The 23,951-nt window shown below is 41.0% G+C and overlaps 1 protein-coding gene across 2 annotated transcripts in view; it reads left to right on the top strand.

The window, feature by feature from the left end:
• The window catches only part of SLC22A25 (solute carrier family 22 member 25), a 70,677-nt gene that overhangs the window by 22,049 nt on the left and 24,677 nt on the right, over window positions 1-23,951 (top strand). For both annotated transcript variants that reach the window (XM_063710669.1, XM_063710668.1), the window contains exons 6-7: window positions 3,772-3,926; window positions 4,025-4,193. In XM_063710669.1, the coding sequence (XP_063566739.1) occupies window positions 3,772-3,926; window positions 4,025-4,193 (324 nt within the window). The remainder of the gene's footprint in view (window positions 1-3,771; window positions 3,927-4,024; window positions 4,194-23,951) is intronic.

The raw sequence follows: 23,951 nt of genomic DNA, 5'->3' as shown, positions 1-23,951 counted from the left end.
GAGTGTGCACAACTCTGTAGGAAAAAAAATCTAACAATTTAATTTTTAAATGGGTGAAATATCTGAAGAGACATTTCTCAAAAGAAGACACACAAAAAACAAACAGGTATATGAAAATGTGCTCAACATCATTGGTCATCAGAAAAAACGCAAATCAAAACTACAGTGAGATATCATCTCACCCCAGTTAAAATCGCTTGTATCCAAAAGGCAGGCAATGATAAATGCTGGTGAGGATGTGGAGAAAAGGGAACCCTCATGCACTGTTGGTGGGAATATAACTTAGTACAACTCCCATGGAAAACAATTTGGAGGTTCCTCAAAAAGTTAAACGTAGAGCTACCATATGATTCAGCAATCCCACTGCTAGGTACACACCCAAAAAGGAAATCAGTGTATCAAAAGGAAAGGATATCTGCTCTCCATGTTTATTGCAGCACTATTCACAATAGCCAAGATTTGGAAGCAACCTAAGTGTCCACAACAGATGAATGGATAAAGAAAATATGGTACATATACAAAGTAGAGTATTATTCAGCCATAAAAAAAGAATGAGATCTTGTCATTTGCAACAACATGAATGAAACTGTAGATCATTATGTTGAGTGAAATAAGCCAGGCAAAGAAAGACAAACTTCACATGTTCTCACTTATCTGCAGATCTAAAAACTAAAACAATTAAACTCACAGACATAGAGAGTAAAATGATAATTACCAGAGACTGGGAAGGGCAGTAGTGGGTGTGTCAGGGGGAAAGTGGGCATGGTTAATGGGTACACAAAAAAATGGAAAGAATGAATAAGACCTAGTATTTGATCGCACAACACGGTGACTGCAGTCAGTAATAATTTAATTGTACACTTTAAAATAACTAAAAGAGTATAATTGGATTGTTTGTAACACAAAGGATAAATGCTTGAGGTGATGGATGCCCCATTTACCCTGATGTGATTATAACACATTGCATGCCTGTTTCAAAATCTCTCATTTACTCCCTAAGTATACACACCTACTATGTACCCACAAAAACTAAAAATTTAAAATTTTTCCAAAGACAGAGTTTGGAAAGAAAGTGCCACAACATTTGGTTTAGAAAGATGAAACAGAGTTATCTATGGGAACAGAGAGGAACATGTTTCACGACATGGAATTCAGCCTCAGCAAGGGGTACCATGTGCAGTCCCTCCTGGACATTGTGTGCTGATGGCTTGTGCCCGGAGCATGATCATTAGATCATAGTTCCAAGCGTGATGGGGCAGACATTTTTCTAAAATCTGCAGGGTACATTTCAAGGTGTCAATAATGGTGTCTTGAGAAATCATGCCTGGATTCTTGATTTTTTTGTCTTTGCAAAAACAGCTTTTTAGAGGTATTACAACCTCTACCTTACAACAAAAGGTAAGTAATCTAAGGACAATATTGTCACAGTCTGTGACATGAGAAATTTGGGGTACCCTCTAACTTACCGTATGTCTTCTGAAATGGCAGGAAAACATTATCATCGCCCAACCATGTCTCCACTGATTGTGACGAGGGACTTGAGGTGCCCATTGCCATCCACCAGCATCATGTCTTCTGGTATCTCTCCTGAAACCTTGAATGTATGACAGTAAAAGTACACTTAAAAGAGTTGAGAGTCAGAGGGTTGATTTCCAACAGTCCAGTAACCCAGCCCTCTGGGACAGTGCCATGAGAAAATGCAGATAAACCAATTTTAATGGATCATAGGGTGGTGCAAGATAAGGTAGTGGTACCAGGCAGGAGATGACAGTGGAGAACCAGCTGAAGTTGACGGGGCAAGGTAATCTAAGGATCTGGAGCTTTATCACAAACCTGGGGGGAAATATTAAATGATCATATGCAGAGACAGCCATGATCAAATTGATACTTTGGATATAACACACTCAACTGTTCATGATATGCCCAAACTAGAAATACTCTAGAATTTCATTAATAATAGAATGAATAAATAAGATGCAGGATATTCACATAGTGGATTTTTATACAGAAAAAGGAATGAAGAACTTACTCTGTACCATAACATGGATGAATACCAAAATCATTTTGTTTGCCACAAGAACAACCAAAAATGATTGCATACGATACCACTTCCCTTATGTAAATGTCAAAGAAAAGCAATGATGGTGCTGGGAGTCAAAAAGGTGATTCTCTTTAGGATTTGACTGGGACTGCATTAAATCTATATAGCAGTTTGGTAAAATTGCCATTTTAAAATATTGAATTTTATAGGCTGTGAATGTAATATCACTCTCCATTAATTTTGATTTTCTTAAATTCCCTTTGCAATATTTTACGGTTTATAGAAAAAAGTCATGCATTTTTCCATTAAATTTATTCTAATTAACTTAGTTTTTGAGGCCATAAAGTTGTTCATCATAATTTTAATTTCTAATTATTCATAGCTACTATATATGAAGGTAATTGTCTTTTTCTATATTAAGCTTACATCCTTCCAACTTGATAATTAGTTCGAGTAGCATTTTGTGGATTCCCTAAAATTTTCCACTACAAAATCATGCCATCTGCAAGAACATGTGAGTGCATGTGTGTTTTTGGTAGAACAATTATTTTTCTATCTTTTGCTTTTTATTATCTTTCTGGCAGTAGCTAGGACCTTCAATACAATAACAAATGACAATTGGCAAGAGCTGAAATTCTGCCTCACCACATGCCACATTGTCCAAGTTGTCTACAGAGAGGTCCTCTTTCCCAGAAAATAATAAAACACAGAATTTCCTTTTTATTTTTTTAACCCTCCCCTGAAAATCTTAACCCACTTTGATGTATTGTTTCATGGATGTTCCTTTCACATCCGTTTACCTATGGCCTGCACAGTCCTAGAATTTCATGTATAGAATTAGATCTCTTGCCTCCCAGCCACTATACAGACTCTCTAGTATGCTAAAGTACATAGGAGAGAACTTGTGTTCATGGTGCACTGTATGTTAATACAGGAGATATTTCTCTTTTTTTAATTTCAACTTTTATTTTAGATTCGAGGTGTGCATGTGCAGGTTTGTTACATGAATATATTGCATGATGCTGAGGCTAGGGGTATGAATGAACCCATCACCCAGGTAGTTAGCATAGTACCCAATTGGTAGTTTCTCAAACCCTTTTCCCCTCCCTCCCTGCCAACTCTTGTAGTCCCCAGCATCTATTGTTCCCTTCATGTCCCTGTGTACTTAACATTTAGCTCCCACTTATAAGTTGAGGACATCGTAATGTTTGGTTTTCTGTTCCTACATTAATTCACTTAGGAAAATGGCCTCCATCTGCATCCATGTTGCTGCAGAAGACATGATTTCATTCTTTTTTGTGGCTACATAGTACTCCAGTCTACCATTGGTGGGCACTGAGGTTATTCCATGCCTTTGCTACTGTGGATAGTGCTTCAATGAACATGTGAGTGCATGTATCTTTTTGGTAGAACAATTTGTCTTCACAAGGGACATTTCTGGTGTGTTAACATTTCAACATCCCAGCCTGTCTTACATGTTTTGAATTTGTATCAATGATCTACTGGCAACAGATTGGAGAAGAAACTTTTATACACTCAGTATCTATTTACAAACAGAGAACATTCCTTCTGAGAAGACCTGCCATTGATTAACTGTTGATTCTTTAACGTTTTAAGTGTAAAGTTTCACTTGTTAAACATCCTTTAAGTTTCAAAGTGTGCTTTCCCTTTGCTAACATTTCCCAAAGGTTGTTATTGTTCCCATTATCTAATGTGCCCCTGTTTCTCAGGTTTGGGAGAAAGTTCGTGCTCAGATGGTCTTACCTCCAGCTCGCCATTGTAGGCACCTGTGCGGCCTTTGCTCCCACCATCCTCGTATACTGCTCCCTGCGCTTCTTGGCTGGGGCTGCTACATTTAGCATCATTGTAAATACTGTTTTGTTAAGTAAGTCAATATTTTCGATCCACATTTTCCAAGCCTTGGCTTTGACATTGAAGCTCCACCTGTATTTGAAGCTAAATCTTGTTTGTGTTTTCTTTCAGTTGTAGAGTGGATAACTCACCAATTCTGTGCCATGGCATTGACATTGACTCTTTGTGCTGCTAGTATTGGACATATAACCCTAGGAGGCCTGGCTTTTGTCATTCGAGACCAGTGCATCCTCCAGCTGGTGATGTCTGCACCATGCTTTGTCTTCTTTCTGTTCTCAAGGTATTGAGCTTGCATTCTTCTTTTGCCATATGACATCCTTGAATGCAGATGTACGTGGAATTAGGACATGAATTCCATTTGATCCTCTGTCTAGCCTTGAGTACATTCTCCTAATCTGTGCTAAATGTGCAATTCAAGAAGCAAAACACAAAGGGTTTCCTGATGAAATTAAGGACAGTTAATTAAATTTGAATATAAGATAATCAACAAATACTTCTGAAAAATATCCAAATATTGCAAGAGATGCAATAAAACTCAAAATTATTCACTGTTCATAGGAAATTTTATTTCACCCAAATATTCAGTATTTTATTTAACTGAATAAAACATAGGAGGTTCCATTTAATTCAAATCTCAGATAAAGAACAAATAATTTTTAGTGTAATGATATCCAAAATATCTCATGGGACATGCTTATACTAAAAAAATCATTGCTGCTCATTAGAAATTTAAATTTATCCATACCACTTTTTTTACAAGAAAATCTTTTTTAACTTTTATTTTAAGTTCAGGGGTACATGTGCAGGCTTGTTACACAGGCAAACTTGCATAATGAGGATTCGTTGTACAGATTATTTTATCACCTGGGTATTAAGCCTAATACCCATTTGTAATTTTTCCTGATCCTCTCCCTCCTCCCACCTTTAGCTCCCACTTATAAATGGGAACATGTGGTATTTGGTTTTCTGTTCCAGCATTTAGTTTGCTAAGTATAATGGCCTTCAGCTCCATCCATGTCCCTGCAAAGGACACAATCTTGTTCTTTTTTATGGCTGCATAGTATTCCATGGTGTATATATGTACCAATTTTCTTGGTCCAGTCTATCACTGATGGGCATTTAGGTTGATTCCATGTATTTGTTATTGTGAATAGTGCTGCCATGAACATATGTGTGCATATGTCTTTATAATAGAAGAGTTTCTAGTCCTTTGGGTATATACCCAGTAATGGGACTACTGGGTTGAAAGGTATTTCTTTCTTTAGGTCTTTGAGGAATCACCACACTGTATTCCACAATGGTCGAATGAATTTACACTCCCACCAACAGTGTAAAAGCATTCCTTTTTCTCCACAACCTAGCCAGCATCTGTTACTTTTTGACTTGTTATTAATAGCCATTCTGATTAGTGTGAGATGGCATCTCATTGTGGTTTGATTTGCATTTCTCTAATGACCAGTGATATTGAGCATTTTTTCATAATAGTCGGTCATATGTGTGTCTTCTTTTGAAAAGTGTCAGTTGCAAATGTTCATTACAGCTCTATCAACAATAACAAAAACATGGAATCAACCTGAATGCCCATCAATGACAGATTAATGAAAATGTGGTACTCACACACCATGGATTATTATGCAGCTATAAAAAAGAATGAGAGTATGTCTTTTGCAGGAACATGGATGGAGCTGGAGGGTATCATCCTTAGCAAACTAACACAAGAACACGAAACCAAATACATGGTCTCACTTATAAATGGGAGCTAAATGATTAGAACTTATGAACACAAAGAAGAAAACAATAAACACTGGGATCCACTTGAGAGGGGAGGTTGGAAAGAGAGAGAGAAGCAGAAAAGATAACTATGGGTACTGGGATTAATACCTGGGTGATGAAAAAATATGTACAACAAACTTCCATAATACATGTTTACCTATGTAACAAACCTTCACACGTGCCCCAAATCTAAAATAAGTTAAAAAAAGAAAAGTGTCTGTCCATGTCCTATGCCCACTTTTATTTTATTATACTCTAAGTTCTGGAATACATGTGCAAAACGTGCAGGTTTGTTACACAGATATACATGTGCCATTGTGGTTTGCTACACCCATCAACCCATCATCGACATTAGGTATTTCTCCTAATGCTATCCCTCCCCTAGTCTCCCATCCCACAACAGGCCCCAGCATGTGATATTCCCCTCCCTGTGTCCATGTGTCCTCATTGTTCAACTCCCACTTATGAGCGAGAATATGTGGTGTTTGGTTTTCTGTTCCTGTATTAGTTTGCTGAGAATGATGGTTTCCAGCTTAATCCATGTCCCTGCAAAGGACATGAACTCATCCTTTTTTATGGCTGCATAATATTCTATGGTGTATATGTGCCACATTTTCTTTATCCAGTCTATCACTGATGGGCATTTGTGTTGGTTCTAAGTCTTTGCTATTGTGAATAGTTCTGCAATAAACATATGTGTGCATGTGTCTTTATAGTAGAATGATTTATAATCCTTTGGGTATATACCCAATAATAGGATTGCTGGGTCAAATGGTATTTATGGTTCTAGATCTTTGAAGAATCACCACACTGTCTTCCACAATGGTTGAACTAATTTACACTTTTACCAACAGTGTAAAAGTGTTCCTATTTGTCCACATCCTCTCCAGCATCTGTTGTTTCCGACTTTTTAATGATCGCCATTCTAACTGATGTGAGACTGTTGTGGGATTGTTAAGGAATCAGAGAGACTGATGGGGTTCAGGAGGATATTTATTATTTAGGTGCACTGGCCCAGTCAGATTAACATCCAAAGGACTGAGCCCTGAACAAAGACTTAAGTTACCTTTTAAACATTTCGTGGGGTCGGGGGAGATCTGTGCAGGGGGAAGCATATTACAGAAGTGAGAAACAAAGACAGTTATTCAATTAATTGAGACATGCATTACATCATTTCTTACTTTTCAAGGAAACACATGTTTTACAACTTGAGTTTATCTGTCTAGTGACCTTGCAGCTGCACAGCTAGAGAAACAGAGTCTTCACAATGCTTGGGAAAGGAGGAGAGATAACGCTCACTAGCAACAGAAAAACAGGCAGTTAATTTTTAAAAGACTCCAGCTCTTTCTGTTTCTCAGGGGGAATTGGGTTTTCTTACATGCAACTGAGTTTCTGCTTACACATTCTTTAATTTCTTTTAATTCCTGTTCCATTCCTTCCTTTGGTGCTTTTTATAACAAAGGTGTTAATAGAAAGCACCACTGTTTGCCACCTCTTCACGGAGCTGCGCTTCTTCTACTGGCAGCGGCTGCTATTTTGTTAATGCTGTCAACTGCGCAGTAGTGTGTCAGGTTACTATTGCCTCTATAGTTGACTGTATACTCCTAACAAACTGTGGTAAAAGGCAAGGGAGGATGAGGCAGATACCAAGAATAAGCAAGAACCCATCAGAGGGTTTTGAATCCTCCAAAAGCTAAGAACCATCCTCCAAACAAGGAATCCGGGGACCACCCGGACCAAATCTGAACTGGAACATGGACCAACTTGTTCATTCTAGCTGTGATTTCCATGACAGCTAAGCCATTATCGTCAATTTCTTGGCAACAGTTGGTTAAATTAAATTTTCCACGTACTCCTCCTTCTGAGGCTTTTAATTCAGCCTTCTGAGTGGAAGTCCCAGAAGGTAAGGCTTGAGCCTCGACTACCGAGTGTTGGATCGCTACTACATACCTTGCATATTGCACCCCATCTGTTATGAAACTGCTACCATCAGTGAAGTATTCAACATCTGGGCTCTCCAAGGGGGTATCTCTGAGATCTTCCCGGCTCGAGAACACTTCGTCCACCGTATTTATGCAACAGTGGAGAAGGTCCTGCCAGCAGTGAGGCAACCCACCACCCTTCCAATCGGGTTTCTCCACAGACAGCAGGGTAGCTGGGTTCAAGGTATTTACAGTCTCTAGTGTTATCTGGGGATTTTCATACAGAAGTCCTTGATACTTTAGCATTCTAGAATTGGACAGCCAACGATGTCCTCTTGGCTCCATTAAGGTGACTACAGTGTGTGGCACCCGAACTATTAACTTCTGACCTAGGGCTAGCTTGTTGGCATCTTCTATAAGGATTGTGGTAGCTGCCAATGCCCTGAGGCATTGGGCCAACCTAAGGCCACGAAGTCCAGTAAGCTACCAGCCGATGCCAACAGCCCAACAACCGAGTTAAGACTCCAACTGCCATTCCCTTTCATTCATCCACATACAAAAAGAAGGGCTTTTTTACATCTGGCAACCCAAGTGCTGGGGCCTGGATGAGAGCTTCCTTTATATCCTTAAAGGCCTTTTCCTGTTCCTTTTCCCATAGGAGGGGCTCTCTTTCCTTTCCTTTGGTAGCCTCATATAAGGGAGGAGCCTTGCTATAAGGGAGAAGTTTGGAATCCAGATTGGGCAGAATCCTGCCGCACCTAGAAATTCCCTGACCTGCCACTTGTAACTGGGGTGGGAAATACACATACAGCCTCCTTGCGTGCACTTCCAAGCCTGGGCTGGCCTTGGGATACCATGAATCGTAGATATCTAACCTCTCAAAAACAGACTTTTGCCTTGTCCTTGGACACTTTATAACCAGCTTCACACAGCAGGTGAAGAAGCCTCTCTGTTCCTTCGAGGCATTCCTCCCTCATGGGGACAGTGAATAACAAATCATCAATGTATTGTAATAGCACATAATTGTCACTAGGTAGCGCAAAAGCCTCAAGATCTGTAGCCAAGGCCGCCTCAAAAATGGTAGTTTGTTTTTTTTTTATACTTTAAGTTTTAGGGTACATGTGCACAACGTGAAGGTTTGTTACATATGTATACATGTGCCATGTTGGTGTGCTGCACCCATTAACTCGTCATTTAACATTAGTTATATCTCCTAATGCTATCACTCCCCCTTCCCCCACCCCACAACAGGCTGCAGTGTGTGATGTTCCCCTCCCTGTGTCCAAGTGTTCTCATTGTTCAATTCCCACCTATAAGTGAGAACATGTGGTGTTTGGTTTTTTGTCCTTGCAATAGTTTGCTGAGAATGATGGTTTCCAGTTTCATCCATGTTCCTACAAAGGACATGAACTCATCATTTTTTATGGCTGCATAGTATTCCATGGTGTATATGTGCCACATTTTCTTAATCCAGTCTATCATTATTGGACATTTGGGTTGGTTCCAAGTCTTTGCTATTGTGAATAGTGCCGCAATAAACATACGTGTGCATGTGTCTTTATAGCAGCATGTTTTATAATCCTTTGAGTATATACCCAGTAATGGGATGGCTGGGTCAAATGGTATTTCTAGTTCTAGATCCCTGAGGAATCGCCACACTGACTTCCACAATGGTTGAACTAGTTTACAGTCCCACCAACAGTGTAAAAGTGTTCCTATTTCTCCACATCCTCTCCAGCACCTGTTGTTTCCTGACCTTTTAATGATTGCCATTCTAACTGGTGTGAGATGGTATCTCATTGTGGGTTTGATTTGCATTTCTCTGATGGCCAGTGATGATGAGCATTTTTTCATGTGTCTGTTGGCTGCATAAATGTCTTCTTTTGAGAAGTGTCTATTCATATCCTTTGCCCACTTTTTGATGGGGTTGTTTGTTTTTTTCTTGTAAATTTGTTTGAGTTCATTGTAGATTCTGGATATTAGCCCTTTGTCAGATGAGTAGATTGCAAACGTTTTCTCCCATTCCGTAGGTTGCCTTTTCACTCTGATGGTAGTTTCTTTTGCTGTGCAGAAGCTCTTTAGTTTAATTAGATCCCATTTGTCAATTTTGGCTTTTGTTGCCATTGCTTTTGGTGTTTTAGACATGAAGTCCTTGCCCATGCCTATGTCCTGAATGGTATTGCCTAGGTTTTCTTCTAGGGTTTTTAAGGTTTTAGGTCTAAAATTTAAGTCTTTAATCCATCTTGAATTAATTTTTGTATAAGGTGTAAGGAAGGGATCCAGTTTCAGCTTTCTACATATGGCTAGCCAGTTTTCCCAGCACCAAAAATGGTAGGAGAATTCTTAAACCCTTGCAGCAGCCTTGTCCAGGCATATTGCGATTGCCCCCACTGGAAGGCAAATATAGGCTGACTTTGGAGAGCAGGCTTCAAACAAAAGGCATCCTTTAAGTCCACATATGTGAACCACGTGGCCTCAGCAGGAATCTGTCCCAACATTGTGTATGGGTTGGGTACTATGGCATGGATAGTCACAGTGGCCTTGTTTACTGCCTGGAGATCCTGCACTGGCCTGTATTCACCATTTGGCTTGCTCATGGGCAGCAGAGGAGTATTCCAGGAGGATTTGCATTTCACTATAATCCCATGTTCATAGAGCTGATTTAGATGTTTTGTTATTCCTTCAATTTCCTCTCTAGATAGTGGGTATTGACGGACTCATACCGGGGCAGCATGAGGGTTAAGCTCTACCACCACCCAGGGGTCTGTTTGCAGCAAGTCCAGGGGGGTTTTCCTCAGCCTATACACGTGGTACCTTGAAAAGCATCCCCCACATATTGTGTAGGTCTGGCTCCAGTGGCCTTCTGGCACACAGTTCATAGAGCTGCCACTCCTCAGCCCTTGGGACAGTCAGGGTCAATACCCATTGCCTTTAGCACCTCTATCTCCAGGGTCATATTCCCTTTAGGTATAAAGGAAATTTGTGCCTGCAGTTTCTGGAGTAAGTCTCTCCCTAAAAAGAGCACCGGACAATTTGGCATATATAGAAACTCATGCTGTACTTTTTGTGCCCCAATAACACATCCCCTGGATTTGCATAAAGGTTTCTTTTCTTTGGCCCCAGTAGACCCTACGATAGTAGCACAGTTCTTTGTGGGGGGGCTAATTGGGTGAGTTACCACAGAGTAATCAGCACCAGTATCAACCAAAAAATCCATTAATCGGCCCCCTACTTCCATAGACACCATAGGCTCCCCATGGCCTAAAAATATGGAGCCCAGTCTGTCTCAGTCCTCAAAATTCTCAGCCCCCGCTAAGCCAATCAGATCAGGATCTGCCTTTGAGACATGAATAGCAACAGAATGCCACACTCAGGTGTTAGACAATTGACCGTCATCTCCATCCTTTTCCTTTTCGGGGCACTCGTCTTTCCAGTGGTCCATTTGCCTGCACCTTGCACATTGGTTCCTGTCCAACCAAGACTGGCTTTCCTCTCCTGGTCTTGTCTTCCCCCTTCCTCAGCCTCTGCCTCAGCCATGCCCTCTAGCAAATCCAGGGTTAATTTCTGCTAGTGCAGCAGCTATAAATCGAGCTGTCTCTTTGTTTCTATTTCTGGTTTTTCTTTCTTCCTTTCTTCCCGGTTTATGTATACTTTGTTTGCTATTTCCAGGAGTTCACTAATGTGTTTCCCTGCAAAGCCTTCTGGCTTCTGAAGGTTTCATCTTATGTCTCCCTGAGCTTGCCTGACAAAGGTCATTTTTATCATATTTTGGTTTTCAGGAGCCTCTGGAATAATTGGAGAGTACAGCCTATATGCCTCGCAAAGCCTTTCATAGAATGCACTTTGGCTTTCATCAGGCTTTTGGCACACTTCTGATATTTTACTCATATTCATTGCCTTCCTTCCTCCTGCTTTTTTCCCATTTGGGAGTGCCTTTGTATATAGCTGCAGCCATTCCATGTCCCTTGCCTCATTTGGGTATTGCTCCGCAGTGAACTGGCATGGGTTAGGGGTGGCCTCTGGGGCTTCCCCTTCTAACCAGCTGAGAGCTGCCTGATTAACTCTCCTATACTCCTCTGTATTAAATAAAGTTAGCAAAAGTTGTTGACAATCTGGCCAGGTTGGGTTGTGTGTCATAATAATAGAATTCACCAAATCAATGAGAGCCTGAGGCTTTTCTGTATAGGAAGGGGTGTGCTGTTTCCAATTTAAGAGATCAGTAGTGGAGAAAGGCTGAGAAACGTAAACCCTAGAGCCACCTTGTGTCTGCCCCTGGTCATCATAAACTTGTATCCTGGTCTCTCAAAGTGGCATCTGCAAAGCCTGTGGTTGGCCTGAGCAGAGGTGCCCAGCTGCCTCGCCCTGTCCATTTTCCCTGTTTTTTTCTAACGGGGGCTTCTGTTACTCTTTGAGGGGAGACTGAGCCTCACTTTCCTCCAAGCCTGGCTCTCTGGACACTCCTGACTCTGCCTCCTGCCTTATTCTGGCCAAAGACGGGTAGACTGGCACATACGGGGGCCGACATTCCCTTTCTTCTGGTGGGGCCTGAAGAACTGGTTTTGGCTGAGGCTTCAGGGATTCCTTTTCCTGGGAGATGCTAGGGGCTTTAGGTTCCTCTACTTTCTTTGGTTGGGTGCCCGAGCCACTAATGCCTTGCAATATCCCTCTAGGCAGGGCTGTAAACAATTGGGGCGAGTTTGTGCCACACTGAGCCAAGAGTCTATATAGGGAAACTGGTCTGGGTATCCTGGTTGTCCTCCAACTTCAGTGACCTCCTTAAACACACGGCCAATCAATTCCCTGTCTTTTTTACCTTCAGAGGGCCACCCCACATTGAAAGCAGGCCAATCTATCTCACAATATGTCCTTAATTTTTGAGCATCCAGTTTCATGCCATAATCACCTCTAAATCCTTTTTTTAAATACTTTATCATGCACTCCAAAGGAGTTGGTTTTGACGCTTTCCCTCCCATTTCCTCCCTTGTGGCACACTTGCACTCTCAGGTCCACCAAACCGGGTCCTATTATGGGAGTTTTGGATGCTGCTTAGCCAGGAACGTGCCTTCCCCTGTCACAGCCTGCTACAGCCATGAAGCTGGCCATGAAGCTGGTCCTATCAGCCATATGCAGCGTCCTAGTTCTGATTTCCCCCACACTCACCTCGAAGAACACAGCCCACGCTAAGGGATCTGTGTCTCCCCACGTCACTCCCCACATTGGCCTCTCCCAACACTGTCTCTTTCACACACTTTCACACATCTCCCCTGCCCCAGGACTCCTCATCAGATGAAACAAGCCTCTCTCATGTCCCAGGTGAGCCTAGTTAGGCTCCCACATTCTCACACATACACACACCACTCCTACCCCAGGACTTCTCATCAGATGAAATGAGCCTCTCTCGTGTCCCGGGTAGGTTTACACGCACCCACACACTCCCAGTTCCTGTCTCCAGATCCAGTGAACCACTTTCACTTTGTTAGTGGGGACATGAGGTTCATCCAAATTGGCAAGAGACTCCTGCCACCCCCAGCCATTCTGGGTTGGATTAGTGGTTGTTCCCTGGGAGGTGATCAAGCTCCCCTTTGTCCTTATGGGATGGGCTTCCCTGACTTGGGCCCTTGCTCCTTACCATGGTTCCTGAAGTGCTGGTATCACACTGCAGCCCCACCCCTGGCTCCATTGCACTGCCAGGCAGGCTGCCAGGATGGAGGAAGAGCTGGTCTCCATCCAGGTGAAGCTCCCCCATGGTATGCCTTGGATGCCGGGTCTCCCATGGCCACAGGGCTGTAGTCCCACAGGCAAAGGAGACAGTAAATCTGTCATCTCCAATCCTGGATGAGTCCCCAGAAATGTTGCAGGATTGTTAAGGAATCAGAGAGACCAATGGGGTTCAGGAGGATAGTTATTATTTAGGTGCACTGGCCCAGTCAGATTAGCATCCAAAGGACTGAGCCCTGAACAAAGACTTAAGTTACCTTTTAAGCATTTCATGGGGTGGGGGGAGATCTGTGCAGGGGGAAGCATATTACAGAAGTGAGAAACAAAGACAGTTATTCAATTAATTAAGACATGCATTACATCATTTCTTACTTTCCAAAACAAACATGTTTTACGACTTGAGTTTATCTGTCTAGTGACCTTGTAGCTACACATCTAGAGAAACAGGGTCTTCACAATGCCTAGGAAAGAAGGAGAGATAAGGCTCACTAGCCACAGAAAAATAGGCAGTTAATTTTTAAAGGACTCCAGCTCTTTCTTTTTCTCAGGGGGAATTGGGTTTTCTTACATACAACTGAGTTTCTGCTTACACATTCTTTCATTTCTCTTAATTCCTGTTCCTAGATGGTATCACATTGTGGTTTTGATTTGCATTTCTCTAACGACCAGTGATGATGAGCTTTTTTTCATATGTTTGTTGACTGCATAACTGTCTTATTTTGTGAAGTGTCTGGTCATGTCCTTCACTCACTTTTTGATGGAGTTTTTTTCTTGTAAATTTAAAGGTCCTTGTAGATTCTGGATATTAGCCCTTTGCCAGATGAATAGATTGCAAAAATTTTCTCCCCTTCTGAAGGTTGCCTGTTCACTCTGATGATAGTTACCAATGCTGTGCAGAAGCTCTTTAGCTTAATTAGATCCCATTTATCAATTTTGGCTTTTGTTGCCATTGCTTTTTGTGTTTTAGTCATAAAATCTTTGTCCATGCCTATGTCCTGAATGGTAATGCCTAGGTTTTCTTCTAGGGTTTTTATGCCTTTAGGTCTTACATTTAAGTCTTTAATTCATCCTGAGTTAATTTTTGTATAAGGTGGACCCCTCAGTTTTCTGCATATGGCTAGCCAGTTTTCCCAGCACCATTTATTAAATAGGGAATCCCTTCCCCATTGCTTGTTTTTGTCAGGTTTATCAAAGATCAGATGGTTGTGGATGTGTGACATTATTTCTGAGGGCTCTGTTCTGTTCAATTGGTCTATGTATCTGTTTTGGTACCACTACCATGCTGTTTTGGTTACTGTAGCCTTGTAATATAGTTTGAAGTCAGGTAACATGATGCCTCCAGCTTTGTTCTTTTTGCTTAACATTGCCTTGGCTATGCAGGCTCTTTTGTAGTTCCATATGAAATTTCAAGTAGTTTTTCTAATTCTGTGAAAAAGTCATTTGTAGCTTGTTGGGGATAGCATTGAATCTTTAAATTACTTTGGGCAGTATGGCCATTTTTATGATATTGATTCTTTCTATCCACGAGCACAGAATATTTTTCCATTGTTTGTATTTTCTCTTATTTCCTTGAGCAGTGGTTTGCAATTCTCCTTGAAGACATCCTTCACATCCCTTGTGAGTTCTATTCCTAGGTATTTTATTCTCTTTGTAGCAACTGTGAATGAGAGTTCACTCATGATTTGGCTCTCTGTTTTTCTATTATTTGTGTATAGGAATGCTTGTGATTTTTGCACATTGATTTTGTATCCTGAGACTTTGCTGAAGTTGCTTATCAGCTTAAGAAGATTTTGGACTGAGACGATGGGGTTTTCTAAATAAACAATCATACTGTCTGGAAACAGAGAGATTTTGACTTCCTCTCTTCCTGTTTGAATACCCTTTATTTCTTTCTCTTGCCTGATTGGCCTGGCCAGAACTTCCAATACTATGTTGAATAGGAGTAGTGAGAGACACCACCCTCATCTTGTGCTGGTTTTCAAAGGGAATGCTTCTAGCTTTTGCCCATTTAGTATGATATTGGCTATAGGTTCGTAATAAATAGCTCCTATTATTTTGAGATACGTTCCATCAATAACTAGTTTATTGAGAGTTTTTAGCATGAAGTGGTGTTCAATTTAATTGAAGGCCTTTTCTGCATCTATTGAGATAATCATGTGGTTTTTGTCATTTGTTCTGTTTATGTGATGGATTTGCTTATGTGGAACCAGCCTTGCATCCCAGGGATGAAGCTGACTTGATGGTGGTGGATAAGCTTTTTGATGTGCTGCTGGATTCAGTTTGCCAGTATTTTATTGAGGATTTTTGCACTGATGTTCATCAGGAATATTGGCCTGAATTTTTTTTGTTGTGTTTCCAACGGGTTTTGGTATCGGGATGGTGCTGGCCTCATAAAATGAGTTTGGGAAGAGTCCCTTTTATTCTATTGTTTGGAATAGTTTCAGAAGGAAGGGTACCCACTTCTCTTTGTACCTCTGGTAGAATCTGGCTGTAAATCTTTCTGGTCCTGGCCTTTGGTTGGTTGGTAGGCTATTAATTACTGCCTCAATTTCAGAACTTGTTATTGGTCTATTCAAGGATTCAACTTCTTCCTGGTTTAGTCTTGGGAGAGTATATATGTCCAGGAATTTATCCATTTCATCTAGATTTTCTACTTCATTTGCATAGGGGTGTTTATAATATTCTGTGATGGCAGTTTGTATTTCTATGGGATCAGCAGTGATATCCCCTTTATCATTTTTTATTGTGCCAATTTGATTCTTCTCTCTTTTCTTCTGTATTAGTCCTGCTAGCGGTCTATTTTGTTTTTTTTTTTTCAAAAAACAGCTGCTGGATTCATTGATTTTTTGAAGGGTTTTCATGGTTCTATCTCTCAGTTCTGCTCTGATCTTAGTTATTTCTTCTGCTAGCTTTTGAATTTGTTTACTCTTACTTCTCTAGTTCTGTTCATTGTGGTGTTAGGATGGTAATTACAGATGTTTCCCACTTTCCTCTGTGGGCATTTAGTGCTATAAATTTCCCTCTAAACACTGTTTTAAATGTGTCCCAGAGACTCTGGTACATTGTGTCTTTGTTCCCATTGGGTTCAGAAAGCGTATTTTTTTCCTGCCTTAATTTTGTTATTTACCCAATAGTCATTCAGGAGCAGGTTGTTCAGTTTCCATGTAGTTGTGTGGGTTTGAGTGAGTTTCTTAATCCTGAGTTCTAATTTGATTGCACTGTGGTCTGAGAGACTGTTTGTTATGATTTCCATACTTTTGCATTTGCAGAGGAATGTTTTACTTCCAATTATGTGGTCTATTTTAGAGTAAGGGTGATGTGGTGCTGAGAAGAATGTATATTCTGTTTATTTTGGCTGAAGAGTTCTGTAGATGTCTATTAGGTTGGCTTGGTGCAGAGCTGAGTTCAAGTCCTGAATATCCTTGTTAATTTTCTGTCTCATTGATCTGTCTAATATTGACAGTGGGGTGTTAAAGTCTCCCACTATTATAGTGTGGGAGTCTAAGTCTCTTTGTAGGTCTCTAAGAACTTGCTTTATGAATGTGGGTGCTCCTGTATTGGGTGCATTTATATTTAGGATACTTAGCTCTTCTTGTTGCATTGATCCCTTTACCATTATGTAATGCCTTTCTTTGACTTTTTTGATCTTTGTTGGTTCAAAGTCTAAAGTCTGTTTTATCAGAGACTGGGATTACAACCCCTGCTTTTCTTTCTATTTGCTTGGTAAATATTCTTCCATCCCTTTATTATGAGCCTATGTGTGTTCTTGCATGTGAGATGGATCTCCTGAATACAGCACACCAATGGGTCTTGACTCTTTATCCAATTTGCCCATCTGTGTATTTTATCTGGGGCATTTAGCTCATTTACATTTAAGGTTAATATGGTTATATGTGAATTTCATAGTGTCATTATGATGCTAGCTGGTTATTTTGCCCATTAGTTGATGCCGTTTCTTCATATTGTCAATGGTCTTTACAATTTGGTATGTTTCTGCAGTGGCTGCTACCAGTTTTTCCTTTTTATATTTAGTGCTTCCTTCAGGAGCTCTTGTAAGGCAGGCCTGGTGGTGGCAAAATCTCTTAGCATTTGCTTGTCTGCAAAGGATTTTATTTCTCCTTCACTTATGAAGCTTAGTTTGGCTGGATATGAAATTCTGGGTTGAAAATTCTTTTCTTTAAGAGTGTTGATTATTGGCTCCCACTCTCTTCTGGTTTGTAGGGTTTCTGCAGAGTGATCCACTGTTAGTCTGATGGGCTTCCCTTTGTAGGTAACCTCACCTTTCTCTCTGGCTACCCCTAACATTTTTTCCTTCATTTCAACCTTGCTCAATCTGATGCTTATCTGTCTTGGGGTTGCTCTTCTCGAGGAGTATCTTTGTGGTGTTCTCTGTATTTCGTGAATTTGAATGTTGGCCTGTCTTGCTAGATTGGGGAAGTTCTCCTGGATAATAGCCTGAAGAGTATTTTCCAACTGGGTTTCATTCTCCCCGTCACTTTCATGTACACCAGTCAATCGTAGGTTTGGTCTTTTCACATAGTCCTATATTTCTTGGGGACTTTGTTCATTCCTTTTCATTCTTTTTTCTGTAATCTTGTCTTCACACTTTCTTTCATTAAGTTGATCTTCAATCTCTGATATACTTTCTTGTGCTTGATCAATTTTGCTATTGATACTTGTGTATGATTCATGAAGTTCTCATGCTGTGTTTTGCAGCTCCATCAGGTCATTTATGTTCTTCTCTAAACTGGTTATTCTAGTTAGCCATTCATCTATCCTTTTTTCAAGGTTCTTGGCTTCCTTGCATTGGGTTAGAACATGCTCCTTTAGCTCAGAGAAGTTTGTTATTACCCACCTTCTGAAGCCTACTTCTGTCAATTTGTCAAGCTCATTCTGTGTCCAGTTTTGTTCCCTTGCTGCCAAGGAGTTGTGATCCTTTGGAGAAGAGGCATTCTTGGTTTTGGAATTTTCAGCCTTTTTGCACTGGTTTTTCTTCATCTTTGTGGATTTATCTACTTCTGGTCTTTGATGTCGGTGACCTTCAGATGGGGTTTTTGTGTGATTGTACTTTTTGTTGATGTTGATGCTATTCCTTTCTGTTTGTTAGTTTGACTTCTAATAATCAGGCCCCTCTGCTGCAGGTCTGCTGGAGTTTGCTGGAGGTCCACTCCAGACCCTGTTTCCCTGGGTATCACCAGCAGAGGCTGCAGAACAGCAAAGATTGCTGCCTGCTCCTTCCTCTGGAAGTTTCATCCCAGAGGGGCACCTGCCAGATGCCAGCTGGAGCTCTCCTGTATGAGGTGTCTGTCAACCCCTGCTGGGAAGTGTCTCCCTGTCAGAAGGCACGGGGGTCAGGGACCCACTTGAGGAGTCAGTCTGTCCCTTAGCAGAGCTCAAGCGCTGTGCTGGGAGATCCACTGCTCTCTTCAGAGCCAGCAAACAGGAACGTTTAAGTCTGCTGAAGCTGCGCCCACAGCCGCCCCTTCCCCCAGGTGCCCTGTCCCAGGGATATGTGAATTTTATCTATAAGCCCCTGACTGGGGCTGCTTCCTTTCTTTTAGAGACACCCTGCCCAGAGAGAAGGAATCTAGAGAGGCAGTCTGGCTACAGCAGCTTAGGCACTGACCTGTGGTGGGCTCCGCCCAATTCAAATTTCCTTGTGTCTTTGTTCACACTGTGAGGGGAAAACCGCCTACTCAAGCCTCAGTAATGTTGGACACCCTTCCCCTCACCAAGCTCTAGTGTCCCAAGTCGACTTCAGCCTGCTGTGCTGGCAATGATAATTTCAAGCCAGTGGATCTTAGCTTACTTGGCTCCATGGGGGTGGGATCTACTGAGCTAGACCACTTAACTCCCTGGCTTCAGTGCCCCCTTTACAGGGGAATGAATGGTTCTGTCTCACTGGCATTCCAGGCACCACTGGGGTATTAAAAAAAAAAAACTCCTGCAGCTAGCTCAGTGTCTGCCCAAATGACCACCCAGCTTTGTGCTTGAAACCCAGGTCCCTGGTGGTATAGGCACCCAAGGGAATCTCCTGGTCTGTGGGCTGTGAAGACCATGTGAGAAGCATAGTATCTGGGCCCAGATGCACCGTCCCTCACAGCACAGTCCCTCATGGCTTCCCTTGGCTAGGGGAGTGAGTTCCCCAACCCCTTGCACTTCCCAGGCAAGGTGATGTCCCAACCTGCTTCTGCTCACCCTCTGTGAGCTGCACCCACTGTCTACCCAGTCCCAGTAAGATGAGCCAGGTACCTCAGTTGGAAATGCAGAAATCACCCACCTTCTGCATTGATCTCGCTGGGGGCTGCAGACCAGAGCTGTTCCTCTTCAGCCATCTTGCCAGCCACCCCCCTTTGCCCACTTTTAATGGGTTTGTTTTTTTATTGAAATTTTGTCTAACTTCCTTATAGATTCTGAATATCAGACCTTTATTGGATGCATAGTTTGCAAAAAGTTTCTCGCATTCTGTAGGTTGTCTGTTTACTCTGTTGATAGTTTCTTTTACTGTGCAAAAGCTCTTTAGTTTAGTTAGATGCCATTTGTCAACTTTTGCTTTGGTTGCAATTGCTTTGGGTGTTTTTATCATGAAATCTTTGCCTGTGCCTATGTCCTGAATGGTATTGCCTAGGTTGTCTTCCAGGGTTTTTATAGTTTGGGATTTTACGTTTAAGTTTTCAATTTATATTGAGTTAATTTTTGTACATGGTGTAAGTAAGGAGTTCAGTTTTAGTCTTCTGAATACGGCTAGCCAGTTATCATAGCACCATTTATTGAATAGGGAATTATTTCCCCCATTGCTTGTTTTTGTCAGTTTTGTTGAAGATCAGAGAGTTATAGGTGTTTGGTCTTATTTCTGTGTTCTCTATTCTGTTCCATTGGTCTATGTGTTTGTTTTTGTTCCAGTACCATGCTGTTTTGGTCACTGAAGCCCTGTAGTAAAGTTTGAAGTTGGGTAGCATGATGGATGCCTCCAGCTTTGTTTCGTTTGCTTAGGATTGTCTTGGCTATTCAGGCTCCTTTTTGGTTTCATATGTATTTTAAAATAGTTTTTCCTAGCTCTGTGAAGAATCTCAGTGGTAGCTGAATAGGAATAGCATTGAATCTATAAATTGCTTTGGGCAGTATGGCCACTTTAATAATATTGGTTCTTCCTATCCATGAGCATGCAATTTTTTCTGTTTGTATCATCTCTGATTTCTTTGAGCAGTGGTTTGTAGTTCTCCTTGTAGAGATCTTTCACCTCCTTAGTTAGCTGTATTCCTAGGTATTTTATTCTTTTTGTGGCAATTGTGAATGGGTGTTCATTCATTATTTGGCTCTTGGCTTGGCTGTTGCTGGTGTACAGGAATGCTAGTGATTTTTGCACATTGATTTTGTACCCTGAGGCTTTGCTGAAGTTGTCTATCAGCTTAAGAAGCTTTTGGTCTGAGACTATGGGGTTTTCTTGATATAAGACCTGTCATCTATGAACAGGGATAGTTTGACTTCCTCTCTTCCTATTTGGATGCCCTTTATTTCTTTCTGTTGCCTGATTGCCCTGGCCAGGAATTCCAATACTATGTTGAATAGGAGTGGTGAGAGAGGGCAACCTCGTCTTGTGCCAGTTTTCAAGTGGAAAGCTTCCAGCTTTTGCCCATTCAGTATTACGTTGTTTGTGGGTTTGTCATAGATGGCACTTACTATTTTGAGGTATGTTTTGTCAATACCTAGTTTATTGACAGTTTTTTTTAACATTAATGGATGTTGAATTTTATTGAAAGCCTTTTCTGTATCTCTTGAGACAACCATGTGTTTTTGTCTTTAGTTCTGTTTATGTGATTAATCAAATTTATTGATTTGTTTATGTTGAGCCATCCTTACATCCCAGGGATAAAGCCTACTAGATCATGCTGGATAAGCTTTTCAATGTGCTGCTGGATTCTGTTTACAAGTAATTTTTTAAGGATTTTTGCATTGATGTTCATCAAGGATATTGGCCTCAAGTTTTCTATTTTTGTTGTATCTCTGCCAGGTTTTGGCATCAGGATGATGCTGCCCTCATAGAATGAGTTAGGGAGGGGTTTCTACTCCTCAATTTTTTGGAATAGTTTTGGTAGGAATAGTACCACCTCTTCTCTGTACATCTGGTGGAATTCAGCCGTGAAACCATCAGGTCCTGGGCTTTTTTTGGTTGTTATGTGTGAGAAACAAACTCACTTGTCCAAACCCAAAGAATGGACTCAGAGACACAGAGAACAGCGGAAGTGAGACTTTCAATGGTGATCTTGCAAGATTGGGTGTCTGGCACGCAGGCACATCCAGCACAGTATCAACAAGCAATTTATCCCATAGTGCGCAAGTCCCTCCCCTGGTTCCTCATAGGCGAGTACTATGAGGTTACAATCTTCTCAGACGTCGCCTATTGATTGTTGGGTAGTGGCTTCAGGTGTTTTTTTAGGGTTGTCTTGCTGCATTTTTTTGCAACCCACAATGCCTTGCAATCCTAATGAGCTCAGGGGCTTTTTACGTATTTGACTTATGACCTAAGTAGCTGGGCAGGCTGATAAGAACACACAAAGTGAGCTACTTTGGAGACTAGTAAATTTTATCTTAGACTAAATTTCTTTGGTTCAAGTGAGGGCAGCTAAGTGAGGAGGAAGGTGGGAGGGAGAGGCTGAGAAGTAGGCATCAGCTATTCAAGCAGGGTCTTAGTATATCCTGTCTCTTCTGTAGTTTGCTGACCTAAGCCAATTCAAGGCACTTTGTCTTGGAAATGGACCACTGTACACATTATTTCCTTCAGTAGGTTATTTATTACTGCCTCAATTTCAGAGCTTGTTATTGGTCTGTTCGGGGATTCAAATTCTTCCTGGTTCAGTCTTGGGAGGGTTTATATGTCCAGGAATTTATCCATTTCTTCTAGATTTTCTAGTTTATGTGCATAGAGGTGTTCATAATATTCTCTGATTATTGTTTATATTTCTGTGAGATCAATGGTAATATCATCCTTGATGTTTCTGATTGTGTTTATTTGAGTCTTCTCTCTTTTCTTCTTTATTAGTCTAGCTAGGGGTCTATACATATTATTAAATTTTTTCAAAAAATGAATCTCCTTTATTAGTTCATCTTTTGAATGGCTTTCTGTGTCTCAATCTCCTTAAGTGCAGCTTTAATTTTGATTATTTCTTGTCTTCTAGTTTTGGGATTTATTTGCTCTTTGTTCTCTAGTTCTTTCAGTTGTGATGTCAGGTTGTTAACTTGAGGTCTTTCTAACTTTTCGATGTGAGCATTTAGTACTATAAATTTCCACCTTAACACTGCCTTAGCTGTGTCCCAGAGATGCTGGTATGTTGTATCTTTGTTCTCATTAAGTTTCAAAGAATTCCTTGATTTCTGCCATAATTTCCTTACTTATCCAAAAGTCATTCAGGAGCAGGTTATTGAATTTTCATGTAATTGTATGATTTTGAATAAATTTCTTGTCTTGATTTCTTTTTTCTTTTTTTTATTATACTTAAAGTACTAGGGTACATGTGCACAATATGCAGATTTGTTACATATGTATACATGTGCCATTTTGGTGTGCTGGACCCATTAACTCATCATTTACGTTAGGTATTTCTCCTAATGCTATCCCTCCCCCCTCCCCCCACCCCATGACAGGCCCTGGTGTGATGTTCCCCACTCTGTGTCCAAGTGTTCTCATTGTTTGATTACCACCTATGAGTGAGACCATGTGGTGTTTGGTTTTCTGTCCTTGTGACAGTTTGCTCAGAATGATGGTTTCCACCTTCATCTATGTTCCTACAAAGGATATGAAGTCATCCTTATGGCTGCATAGTATTCCATGGTTTATATGTGTCATATTTTCTTAATCCAGTCTATCATTGATCGACATTTGGGTTGGTTCCAAGTCTTTGCTATTGTGAATACTGCCGCAATAAACATACGTGTGCATGTGTCTTTATAGCAGCATGATTTATAATCCTTTGGATATATACCCAGTAATGGGATCGCTGGGTCAAATGGTATTTCTAGGTCTAGATCCTTCAGGAATCACCACACTGTCTTCCACAATGGTTGAACTAGTTTACAGTCCCACCAACAGTGTAAAAGTGTTCCTATTTCTCCACATTCTCTCCAGCACCTGTGGTTTCCTGACTTTTTAATGATCGCCATTCTAACGCCGTGAGATGGTATCTCATTGTGGTTTTGATTTGCATTTCTCTGATGGCCAGTGATGATGAGCACGTTTTCTTGTGTTTTTTGGCTGCAGAAATGTTTTCTTTTGAGAAGTGTTTGCTCATATCCTTCACCCACTTTTTGACGGGGTTGTTTCATTTTTCCTTGTAAATTTATTTAAGTTCTTTGTAGATTCTGGATATTAGCCCTTTGTCAGATGAGTAGATTGCAAAAATTTTCTCCCATTCCGTAGGTTGCCTGATCACTCTGATGGTAGCATCTTTTGCTGTGCAGAAGCTCTTTAGTTTACTTAGATGCCATTTGTCAATTATGGCTTTTGTTGCCATTGCTTTTGGTGTTTTAGTCATGAAGTCCTTGCCCATGCCTAGGTCCTGAATGGTACTGCCTAGGTCTTCTTCTAGGGTTTTTATGGTTTTAGGTCTAACATTTAAGTCTTTAATCCA

This window comes from Gorilla gorilla, chromosome 9, assembly GCF_029281585.2.
Source record: "Gorilla gorilla gorilla isolate KB3781 chromosome 9, NHGRI_mGorGor1-v2.1_pri, whole genome shotgun sequence".
NCBI lineage: Eukaryota > Metazoa > Chordata > Mammalia > Primates > Hominidae > Gorilla > Gorilla gorilla.
Note: the sequence above shows the minus strand (reverse complement) of the source record. Positions and strands in the feature narration are given on the sequence as shown.